The 13251-nt window shown below is 31.3% G+C and overlaps 1 protein-coding gene across 1 annotated transcript; it reads left to right on the top strand.

Moving 5' to 3' along the window:
* The first annotated feature begins 1738 nt into the window (after window positions 1-1738).
* Window positions 1739-8102, top strand: LOC124928777. Its single transcript, XM_047469025.1, has 6 exons — window positions 1739-2379; window positions 4726-5100; window positions 6513-6887; window positions 6978-7652; window positions 7759-7838; window positions 7926-8102. The coding sequence occupies exons 1-5, from the start codon at window positions 1780-1782 to the stop codon at window positions 7819-7821; spliced, it is 2088 nt and encodes a 695-aa protein (XP_047324981.1). The 5' UTR covers window positions 1739-1779; the 3' UTR covers window positions 7822-7838; window positions 7926-8102.
* The last annotated feature ends 5149 nt before the right edge of the window (window positions 8103-13251 follow it).

Raw genomic sequence — 13251 nt, 5'->3', positions numbered from 1 at the left:
TAATGCAAAAGAAAAGAATGCTATGACATTTGTCTATACATAAAATAAAATAAAAAAAGTTCACTTAGACGTATATACTTGTACAATTAGCTCATTTAGACGTATGTACTAATAAAATGTCATTTAAACATATTTATTATCAAAAAATTGTTCATTTAACCTCTTTTAATAAACATGATTAATTTTTATTTTTAAATTTATATATTTATTAATTAAATATTAATATATTTTCTCTCTCCTTCTTTTTCATTAATTAAACTAGGTAATTTATTTTATTTTTAAATTTTTTATTATTTTAATATTAATTTCTCTTTTATATTTCATCTTCTTTTTTTATTAGTTTTTATTTCTCATATTTCTTAAATTCTCATTTTATAAAAAAAATTTAAAAACTTATTTATGAATTTTATGTTTTACTGTAATATTTTTTTTAAGGGTTTTTTCTTATTTAATTTAATATAATAAAAATGAAAAAGGATTTTTTTTATTTAGTTTAATATAAATAAAAATAAAAATAATAATTTTTTATTTTATTTTTATTCACAACTTATATTAGTAGTGAAGGAATTGTTTTGTCTAATATTTGATTATTACTCTTTTGGTGTTTGATGAATGAGTTTTTATTATTATCTAATTCTTAATTATTAATTAATTTATTTTTGTGTTGATAAATTTTTATTGTTGAAAGAATTTTCATTGTTATATTTAATTATTGGGATCAAAACAATTTTAAAATAATTAATAATTAATGTGAATATAAAAAAATATATATATAAAAAAGAAGAAATATAGAGTTAAAATAATTAATGATAAATGCTCATATATATATATATATATATAATAAAATTAAAATAATCAATCATAAATACTCCTATAGAAATAATAAAAAATTATAAAAAAGATAAAAATAGAGAGTTTATTTATTTGTATTAAATAAAATAATAAATAGAAATAATAAAAAATTATAAAAAAGATAAAAATAGAGAGTTTATTTATTTGTATTAAATGAAATAATAAATAAAAAAGAAAGAGAAAGAAAATATATTAATATTTAATTAATAAATATATAAATTTAAAAATAAAAGTTAACCATGGTTCTTAAAAGAGGCTAAATGGGCCGATTTTTTGATAGTAAGTACGTTTAAATGACCTTTTATTAGTACATACGTTTAAGTGAGTTAATTGTATAAGTACATACATCTAAGTAAGTTTTTTTCCTAAAAAAAATCCTTTCTTTTTTTCAACAATAATTCTTATTAATTCCCCATAAATAAATTTATAAAATATTTTTCCTTTTTTTCGATAGTAATATTTAAGGCCCCACAAATATATTCATAAAATATTTTTCTCTACTTTTTCCAATAATTCCTATTCGATGTCCCCGCAAATATATTCATAAAATCTTTTTCTCTCTTTTTTTTATCAAATAATTCATATTCCAAGGCCTCGACATATAAAGATAAGGTGATGATGAAATTTATGATGAATAATTGAATACCCATATTTTCTTTAGGGATTAGGAATTGGGACAAGAATGATCTGAATAAATTCAATTATTAGAATTTCATATTTTGAAAAGAAAAAGCTAAAGCAAACGAATCATATTACTTTAATGACAATCGAATCATTCATCTTTAATTGATGTTACATAACTTTATGTTTTTAATAATAATTTTTAATATTGCTTGCTTGGTATATCATTTCTAGATCTTCTGTATTATGTGCATTCTTTTTTTAAGAAACAAGAACACAGAAAGAAAGAAAGAACAAGGCATACAAATGGCAGCAGAGGTTGGTTTGAGTGTACTAGGAAAGATCGCAGAGTTGCTGATTGAGCCAATTCAACGAGAACTTGGCTATCTCTTATGCTTCAACAATAACTTTCAAGAGCTCCAAACTCAACTAGAAAAACTAATAGCAATGAAAAACGATGTACAAGCAAGGGAAGATGCAGAAATAAGGAAGCGGAACACCCTGGGTGAATCCGTCAAGTTGTGGATTGTGAATGCAGACGGAATAGTTGTAGAAGCAGAGAGCCTTCTCAATGAGAAGGCCAAGGTTCAGAAAGGGTGTTTCTCCATCAAATGGTGTCCTAATATAAGTTTGCGCTTTTCTTTAGGCAGGAAGGGGAAGAAGTTATCTCTCGTTCTCATCGAGCTTCTTCAATCCGGTGGTGAGTTGCCACACACGGGTCACGTCTTAACCATGCCACCCATAAATATGCACGATTACAATGGAGATGCTCGTGATTTCAACAGCCGAAGTCAGATTGTGGAAGACATCATTGAGAAGTTAAGGGATGAAAAGACAATGTTAATTGGGATATGCGGGATGGGAGGCATTGGAAAGACTACATTGGCCAAGCAAGTCCTCCAAAAGGTACAAGACTTCCATAAGCCTTTATTTACTATTCAAGTTATTACTACTGTCTCTAGTAGTCCCAATTTCAATACTATCCAACAAGAAGTCGCGGAGATGTTAGGGTTTTCCCTTAAGGACGTTGATAGTGAGATTGTAAGAGCAGAACGTTTACGAAATGCTTTTAGTAACAAGAGAGTTGTTGTCTTGTTGGATGATGTTTGGGAAGAGTTTGATTTAAATGCGTTTGGTTTTCCATTAACAAAATCAGATTTTGTTGGGTGTTGCTGCAAAATTATTTACACATCTAGAAACAAAGGTTTATGGTTAGGTGAACGAAGCATCAAACAAGAATTCCCTCTTGAATTATTGTCACCTGAAGAAGCCTTGAATTTGTTTCAGAAAAAAGTTGATCTAAAGATTGTTGATAGTGATTTCCAAGAAAAGAATAAAATAGCGACAAAAATTGTTGATGAATGTAAAGGACTTCCCCTGGCGCTTAATGTTGCAGGAGGCGCTCTCATCGAAAAAAGCACACATCAATGGGATAATATGCTAAACCGGTTGAAGAAACACCATGAACATGACCATGTGATATATGAGATTTTGAAGACAAGTTACGACTTCTTAGAAGGACACAATGAAAGGTTCTTGTTTTTACTCTGCTGCTTGTTCCAAGAAGATGCAAATATTCTTGTTGAAACGCTGTATCGTTATGCAATGGGATTGAATCTCTTCAAAGATACGAGTGATCCAAAAGAAATAATTTCTGGTGTGCACACTGTTGTTGACAACTTAATATTGAAAAATTTGCTGATAAAGGTTGAAGATGGCGACGACAAAGAAAGTGTAGTGAAGATGCATGACGTGGTGAGAGATGTGGGAATTTCAATTGCTAAACAAGAACAGAACGGTTTTAGTTTTCTAGAGTGCCATGGTGTGCATGAACAAGAGATTGTCTTCGGCCCACACATTAAGATTATTTCTATATTATTGCAGGAGAGAGATGTGAAAAGCCCTGATAGAATGGAACTTGGAGGCTCAAAATTGGAACTACTACGGTTGGATGCTTCACATTTTCACGGATCAAATATTAAAATGTCAGGAAATTTATTTCAAGGAGGGGATAATCTCAAAGTTCTGGATATAATTGGCACTCTCAGCCAGATTAGTGAGTTTCCATTATTTTCTTCTTTAGCCAAGTTGAAGATGTTATCTCTAGAGGGATTGAATTTGAATATAACAACCAATGTATCTACCATTGGACATATTAAGTGTTTGGAGATCCTTAGCCTTCGAGGTTCAACCATGAAAGATTTGCCAAACGAAATAAGTGAGTTAACAAACTTAAGATTGTTGGATTTGACTCGGTGCAAATGTTTCATAAACAATGGTGTTCTTTCGAAGCTTACTAATCTGCAAGAGTTGTACATGTGGGATAGCTTTAAAGATTGGAGGATACACAAAGAAGACGTTAATGGTGGAGACAGTCATGCAGGAGGACTAGATGAGTTAAATTGTTTACCAAAATTATGGAAATTGGAACTGGAGATATCCAACATTGAATCAGTGCCGAGAGGTGTTAGGCTATTTTCTTCTTCAACATTATTGGAACATTTCAAGATAAGAATAGGAGGAAAATATAAGGAAAATACTCGATTTGAAAATGGGAAAAGACAACTGTGGTTGGAGAACGTTAGAGACAGTACCACCAGTTTCTTAAATGAACTTGGGGATTTAATAAAAAAGGGCATTACCAATTTATGTATAAGCAATGATCTTGGCACGTGGGAGAAAATGCCTTTAAACAGTTTTCTATCATTGAGAAGAGTTGTTCTTACAAATTGTGGATCAATAATTACTCTTTTTCCACCGTCACAATCATCGATGGAAATAGAAGAGATCAATGGACTTGGGCGTTATTTGTGGCGTATCGAAATATATAAATGCAATAAAATGAGGTATTTATGTTCTACATCAATATCAAAGAATCTCACAAATCTTAAAATTCTTGTCCTCCAAGACTGTGAAATGATCGAAGAAGTTGTTAATTTTTGCGATAAGACTGAACAACTCAATAAAGTTGAGTTCAATGCTTTGGAAACTCTTGTGCTACGTGACTTGTCTAGGCTGGAAAGTTTTTGCAAAGGAATAAATGAAAGTTATTTTCATAAACTAAAAACATTGCAGCTAACAGGACTGAAGAATTTTATATTTCATACAAAGGTACGCGCACATATAAATTTCATTATTACTATGTACAACTTTTAGTTATAAAATAAAATGATCTACTAATTAATTCAAGAAGAAAACAATTACATATTCTATCCATATGAGTAAATTTTTATTATATTTAATATTTTGTAGGTGGAAATACCTTGCTTGGAGTTTCTGAATATCTTATTTATTCCAAATATTGAAACTTTGCCTATAGTGGCTCCATCCCTAAGAATCTTGCACATTGATAGTTGCGGAAGCTTAAGATATGTCTTCTCGGAGATTTTCTTGATGAGTATTTCTCATCTTGAAAATTTATCCATTAAAAACTGCAAAATGTTGAAGGGACTAATAGGAGTGTCGAAGGGTGTAGAAGAGGAGTCGAAAATATCAATTGAATTCCCCAATTTGAAGAGATTGGATCTCGCATCCTTAGACAAATTAACAAGTTTTGTCATGGACATTAACAATTTGGACGTTGAAGAGAAAAAGTCGCAGCAAAAAACACTATTTGATCATGATGAGGTAATAGTAAGTGGAAATTTGTTCTTTGTTATTTTATAGTAGTATAATTAAATTGGGAATAACTTTATTAATAAAAATTACTGGATGAATAAGTATAATATAATATATAGGATTATATATGTGTATAGGAAAAGACTTAACAAAAATCTTCAAATTCTTGTTCTAAAAAAATGTGAAACAATGGAAGAGATTATTAATATTTGTGATGAGGATAAACAAATTAAGAAAATTGAGTTCAATGTTTTGAAAACTCTAAAACTCTAGAGATTCCTGACTTGTCTTGGCCTAAATATTTTTGCAAAAGAATAAACAAGATTTATTTTCATAATTAAAAACATTGAAGCTAAAGGATTTATACAATTTATCTTTCCTATCAAGGTAGGAACATATATAAATTTTATGATTACAATGTACACAACTTTTAGTTATGCAAGAGAATGATCAATTAATTAATTCAAGAAGAAAACAATTATATATTTATGAGTAATTTTTTATTATATTTATTATTTTGTAGGTGAAAATACCTTGCTTGGAGATTCTGGATATCTTATCTATTCCAAATATTGAAACTTTGCACATCGTGGCTCCATCCCTAAACAATTTGTACATTAATAGTTGTGACAGCTTAAGATATGTCTTCTCAGAGAGCTTATTGATAAGTATTTCTCATCTTGAAAGTTTATCCATTAAAAAATGCAAAATTTTGAAGGGATTAATAGGAGTGTCGAAGGGTGTAGAAGATGAGTCGAAAAAATCAATTGAATTCCCTAATTTGAAGAGATTGGATCTCGAATCCTTAGACAAATTAACGAGTTTTGTCATGGACATCAACAATTTGGATGATGAAGAGAAAAAGTCGCAGCAAAAAACAGTATTTGGTCATGATGAGGTAATAGTAAGTGGAAATTTGTTCTTTGTTAATTTTATGGTAGTATAATTAAATTGGGAATAACTTTATTAATAAAAAGTACTGGATGAATAAATATAATATATTATAATTTATAGGATTATATATGTGTATAGGAAAAGGCATCTCAAAAATCTTCAAATTATTGTTCTTAAAAAATGTGAAGTGATGGAAGAGATAGTTAATATTTGTGATGAGACTAACAAATCAAGAAAATTGAGTTCAATGTTTTGGAAACTCTAGAAATTCGTGACTTATCTAGACTAAAATGTTTTGGCAAGGAATAAACGAGATTTATTTTTATAACTACAAACATTGAAGATAAAAAGATTGAAACAATTTATCTTTCTAATAAGGTAGTAACATATATAAATTTCATGATTACAACGTACCCAACTTTTACCTTTACTTATAAAAGAAAATGATCAACTAATTAATTCAAGAAGAAAACAATTACATATTCTATCAATATGAGTAATTTTTTATTATATTTATTATTTTGTAGGTGAAAATACTTTGCTTGGAGGTTCTGAATATCTCATCTCTTCTAAATATTGAATCTTTGCACATCATGGCTCCATCCCTAAACAAGTTGGATATTGATGGTTGTGACAGCTTAAGATACGTCTTCACGGAAAGCTTCTTGATGAGTATTTCTCATCTTGAAAAATTATCCATTAAAAAATGCAAAATGTTGAAGGGACTAATAGGAGTGTCGAAGTGTGTAGAAGAGGAGTCAAAAAAATCAATTGAATTCTCTAATTTGAAGAGATTGGATCTCGCATCCTTAGACAAATTAACAAGTTTTGTCATGGAGATTAACAATTTGGACGATGAAGAGGAAAAGTTGCAGCAAAGAACACTATTTGATCATGATGAGGTAATAGTAAATGGATAATTGTTCTTAGTTAATTTTAGGGTAGTTTAATTAAATTGTTCTTAGTATAATTCTTAGTTATATTGTATGCAGGTATCGTTTCCTTGCTTAGATGTGTTGTATATATTTGAATTGCCAAAGATAAATTATATAGTAGGATGGAAAGAGGGAGGGAGACAGGGTGAAGGACAACATCATCATGCTGATAAGATATTTCATGTATTAAGTTCATTGATGTTGTATAAATTAAGAAATTTAATACATGTGTATGAAATCAACCAGCCAGACCTAGGAGTGCTTTTATTTCAAAACTTGACATACCTGAGAGTTGGTGGATGTGGGAAATTGAGATATTTGTTTTCGGAGAATATAGGTAGAGTCGCTGCCAAGCACCTTGATTTTCTAGAAATCTGTAAATGTGGGATGATGGAAGTGGTGATGAAGAATATTAAGGAGGAATTAATAATTGAGGATCATGATGATGATGATGATAAAGCTGGAGGAAGTAATTTTCCACTCCTTGAGACATTGTACCTCGGGGAACTATCAGGTTTGAGGAGCTTTAGTGAGGTTGCTTATACTTGGGCCTTGCCATTACTAAGAAACCTAGCAGTGTATCAATGCCCCAAGCTAGAGGCACTCTCTCCCGACTATTTGGATTCTCCAATGCTGGACGATCTCCAATATGATATTGTTAGAGAAAAAGTAAATGTAAAGAATACTTGGAAAGGTGACATTAACGCTGCATTGCGTCATTTATTTATCAAGGTACCCTCTCCCTCTCTATTTCTATTTTATTTTGTGTTGGTTTCTTTCTTATAAATTAAGCTTTTTAAGTTAAGTTTACTGCATTATTATTAATTTGTACACACAGAAAGAAACACAAGAAAAGAGACTAGATAACATGAATGAAGAAGATGAAGAATCAGAAGATTGAGGAATATTAATGAGGAAGTATGATTTGTTCTGTTATGATTACTAATGATAAAAGTATATATGGCTGATTTCTCATCTTACTGTGTAAGTGTTCCTCCTTTTCAGGGCTGCTTAATCTGCAACACATTATAGTTTTCGTGCCAGATACCATCAAATAAGTTGCAGCTTCGATCGTGTCTATTAAATAATACTAATGTCTTTACATCCTTACAATTAATAGCTAGAGACATAATCATCATAATTAGTAATGCTCTCTGCTACAAGAACTTATATAAATATATGCATAAATCCTGTAATTATGTTTGTTCCTTTTAAAGCATATTTTTTTGTTTATGTTTCACTGCTTCTGTTCTCTTAACGTTTAATTTTGTTATGTTTGGTGATAGTTTTGATACTCTGTGTTCGCAATATTCTTGTCGTTATGTTTATTTGATAAAATCCGGAGGATGAGAAAGAACTATTTCTCTCGGGAATAGTCATTTCTTTCCATTCTCAGTAAACTTTTAACTTGACCTTCATTGTTGTCTAAACTATGGTTTTTAGCTCGAAATGACAAAAATTGTTTGGTTTTTGAGTCTTGCAAAACAGAGCCTACCCAGAAACAGAAAATGAACTGCAGCCTACTGTTTTGTTCGTTTTTCAGTGTGATTTCAAATTAAAATGCAAACAATCCCTTTTTAAAACAAAGCTCATCAAATAATTGCCTACCATCAAGTTCAACACAAATGTTAAAATTTTAATCAAAACATTAAGTCATTTGGTTTTTGTATATATATATATTTATTGTTATTTTTCAATTTTTAGATACGATTGAATTTCAAAAGACACATTACCTTGTCATAATCCCAATTTAACAAATGGATATATTTTTGTAAGAGAATCAAATCATAAAGATAACATAAATATGATGTTTTTATTATGGAAAATGATAGTAAATGGAGTACACACAATATATCAATCCATATTTTCATCATGCCAAATTAAAGAGAAATATCAAGTCAAATAATTCCATATTAACTATTATGGATTTGTACTTGAGGCTTTCAATATTTATCTCTTCACTAACATTGCAATGATTTAGGATGAGTGAGTCCGTCTTTGAAGGTCAGAAGGATCCGCCATGGAAGAGGTCGGTATCCTCTGTTTTTTGTTTCTTCCAAGTTCACAAAAGCTTAACAATTTAATGGTTAATTTTCCTAGACGAAGCTTGTTAGAGTAAAATAATAGTAATTGATTGGAAAATAGTTGCTTATTTTTCGTTTTATTGTTAGGTAAGTGCAGATGAAACATTCAAATGGGACGTTGAAAAAGAAAGTAACATCATTGCTCCTTAATCAGATTATGAGTTTATTGATTTGGGATGTGGAATGTGTTAGGCTTATATTTATCTAAAGAAAATGTAAATAAATTATGAGTTTGTGAGAAATTGTCAAAATTATTCAATTTCATTTAATTAGATTATGAGTATTTTTTATTAGTTTTCATCTTTTGAAATAGACAAAAGGTTGTTTTCTAGGTTTTACTAAACCATCCTATTGGAAAGTAAAAAATAAATTATGAAGCTTTAAAAAAATGCTGAATCAATTCTTGGATTTGATTAAATAAAATTCTAAAATAAAAAAGATTTGGCGACAATTAATTTAAATTTACCGATGACGCATAATTAAGCGTCGCTAAAAATTACATCAACTATTGACGCAAAATACACGTCGGAAAATCACTAGCGACGGTTTTATGCGTCGATAAAAATCTTTTTATTCGTCGCCGAATATATAATTTGTTGTAATGGATGTTTGCGGCATTCGTCATTTTACTTGTCATAAGTTAATTTTTATTCTTTCTACAGTTATAAAGGATATATGTATTATTTTTTTAAATCATTTGTCTTAATGAAATGAGAAGATTAATTGATAGTTTGCATTATTAATATAATCTGTTTAATTTAATGATTATAAAAGTTTTTACTAGAACTAGAATGTAGTTTTTTGTGTTGTGAATGTAGGCTTTAGTACTAGCTGTTACAACCTTAAATATATGGCATCGGTCTTGGCTTGATTGTGGATGGCCAGGACCGAGAGGTGCCTAAAAAGAGTCGCGGATGTGCGACATGGCACTGGTAATGAGAAGTGCAAAAGCAACCAGCCTTCTGTCGTGGCATGATTGCGGAAGGTCATGACCAAAGGAATGCCTAGGAGAAGTCGTGTGCGTGCGACGTGGGCATAAGAGTGACAATGTCTAGTGCATTGAGAGAATGCGTGCATAGAGTGCGGAAAAGACGGAGTCGGCTGGTGATGGTTAAATGAGGACCGGTGGCGACCAGATGAGGGACCCGGAAATGTCGGCATGATGTTGAGAACCCGAAAATATCAGCATGATGGGTTGAGGACCGGAAAAGTCGGCATAATAGGCAGATGTGGTGGAAAAAGTCAGCAGCGGTTGAACCGAGGGAGAACGTGGGTATAGTGGATGGTTACAGCCCACTATTTGCAGTTATACCGACGTCCATCAGTTTGAGGCGCAACTAAACCGAGGAAGAACGTGGGACTGGAGTAGTGGGCAGTTAAAGACCCACTACTGGCAGTTAGGAACCACGATTCAGCAGCAACCGCCTAGCAGTTATTCCCCACACCCTGAGTTCGTTATTTTCTTAGACAGATTGTTATTCTTTAGCTATAAATATAACTCTTGAACTGCACAAGACGACTAGGAGAGACTTTGATAGATAAATACCGCCCAGCTAGTGAGTGTTTATTTTGTGTGCATCCTTGAGCATTTAGAGCCCTTTATATTGTCTTGAGTGAGATTTAATACAAGTATAAAGTTGGGTGCGGCCCGTAATTGTGTGTTCTATTTCTTGCATACTTATTGATTATTGTGAGTTAGTTGTTTATTTCTGTGCAAGAAATAAACCTCGGTAGTTGGCTGATTGTTTTGGTGCGCGAAACAAGCCGTGCAAGGGTTAAAAAATTAAGCAAATATCCTTTGCGCTATATTTTCTCTTGTAACACTAGCCATGCCAAAATTCACATGTGGCGATATGTTTTTCTTGCTATATTTATTCAATAAGCTCTACATGAGTGGGATGTTATAGGAAATAGAGCGTTTATGAATAAATGTCATTGCCCTAATCCTACAAGCTTATCAATAACTATTTTCAAACGTTGCAAAAGAATTTTTTAAAGAATTTTGTAAATAACATTGCAGTATGAAATAAGACGAAAGTCCTGAATTTTTTCCGGAATTGAATTCTTAGGAATCAAATTCAACACTGTGACGTTCCATTGCTTCAATATTTTCCTGTTTTGGAAGAATTCCAAAATCCTTTCGCTTACATCTTTACCCACTATTTCTCAGTTTTCTTTGAAGAAGTTCGCGTTGAAACCATTTGGCATGGCTTTTATTCTCTTTAATCGAAAACACTACTTTTCTACGGATTCGTATCAGCGAAGCTTTTAACAACTTTACAGTACACATAGGTTTGAAATTTGTAAAATTTCAAGGAAATTGATTTTCTAATATACTCTAGTCTTGACCGAGAATGGTATCAATTGTCAATCGAGAGAGATCAACGAAGAGATTAGTAAATTTCTGCGAAAAGACGACTCTTCCGACCGAGAGATGAAATCGTGACGCACACGGCACACGTATCACACAGATGGCATAGTTCGCACGACAACGAATGGTGTGTGATTTTTTTGTGACTGGGACCGAGGGTTTCTTCAACGACGATTACGACCGCGACAATATTGTCGGCATATCGCGGCGCACACGGCACACTGATCGCACAGTTCGCACTTTAGTTAGGGTTTTTAAGATGTCATTTCTCCCCATACCAAAATTGAAGATGTCATTTTTCTACAATAATAGTTTAAAGTATAAGAATATAGTTGTTTCATGTGTGTTCGTTGTTTTCATTGTAAGATTATGAATTTGGTCTATTATTACTATATATTATTTATATAGTGATTATGTTACTTAGAAGATAATCAATGCTCTACATATTTATGTTAAGATAAAAAAATTTGATTATTATTATTTTTATGTTGATACCACCACTAACCTTTGACTATACTAACCCATCAAATGTTTTATTATCCGGTTCCGCAAATATATCAATCTTCAACTTTTTTTTTCTCAAAAGAATCACGTTACTACATTTGTGTTCACGTGTGTTTGGACAACAATGTTATCATTATTAGACTTTAGTTATCAAATGCTCTATTGCCGGCTTGTTGCTGCATGTATGCAGAAAAGGTTAGAAACAATTTTTTTTTTTATATTTTCAGAAGTTCTCAGCTAAGGAAAGGAAATAATAAAATTATAAAAGATTTTAAAATGGATAGATAGAATTTGTTTCTCTTGTTTTTCTAAATAACTATCGTATATCCCGTGCATTTGTACGAGTAATAATATAAATAATCGTGAAAAAATATTACGGTAAAAATGTTTATGGACGGGTTAACCCACAATCCGACTCAAGTATTCATTTACTCTCACATATATATCCAAATCAACCACAGTTCTCGATCCGGCAATCCGAACACTTTAAAAATTAAACATCATTATATATATATATATAGATAACTCAACAAATTCTAAATTCATAATATTTGACACTATTTGTTAATTATTTGGAATCAAAGAGAAAGTAAATGACACAATTTATTTAATTTTTAGAATTTTAGATTTATCACCTCAATACGTTGTTTAGGTCATTAACCGTTCATGTCGAAGAAATAAGATTAGAAGACAAAAGATAATGAGAAATAACGGGTTAATGATCCATTAAACAAAAAGGACCATCACACTCAAGTCAACATTTCCCTAAAGACTACTTAAGCAATGATATGCATAAGAGGGTGATTGAATTCTTTATTTTTCCTAAAAGTATGTGGGGGTAATAAACCTGCCAGAGGAAAAAGAAACATATAAATTTAGTCAAGTTTTCAACCTTTCATTTTAGCAATCTACTTAATTTGATGATTATTGTTTTATTTTCATGCGAGGCCGAGTACATCGCAGCGGGAATAACGGCATGTCAAGGTGTCTGACTTAGTCGTCTTATCAGCGAGCTAATTGGGTGTAAAGAATTGAAATTCAAATTATTGGTTGATAACAAGTCAGTCATTTTTCTCTGCAAAAATCAAGTTCATCATAAAAGAAGTAAACACATTGCAACGAAGTTTCATTACATCCGAGAATGCATTGAAGCAAGAAAGATGGACATTGACCACGTTGACACTGATGGTCAGCTAGCTGATATCCTAACAAAGGCGTTAGGGATAAACAAGTTCATCGAGATGCGTTTAAAGCTCGGTAGGTATCAAGAAAGTTGAAGTCGTATAACGAGATTAAGGGGATGATTTGTTGGATAATATCGTTAAGCCCAATAAATCAGACCCTAAATAATATCAACCTAAGAATTTTATCT

This window comes from Impatiens glandulifera, chromosome 3 (assembly GCF_907164915.1).
Source record: "Impatiens glandulifera chromosome 3, dImpGla2.1, whole genome shotgun sequence".
In the NCBI taxonomy this organism is placed as follows: domain Eukaryota; kingdom Viridiplantae; phylum Streptophyta; class Magnoliopsida; order Ericales; family Balsaminaceae; genus Impatiens; species Impatiens glandulifera.
The sequence above is the reverse complement of the archived record's forward strand: the minus strand, read 5'-3'. Positions and strand labels throughout refer to the sequence as shown.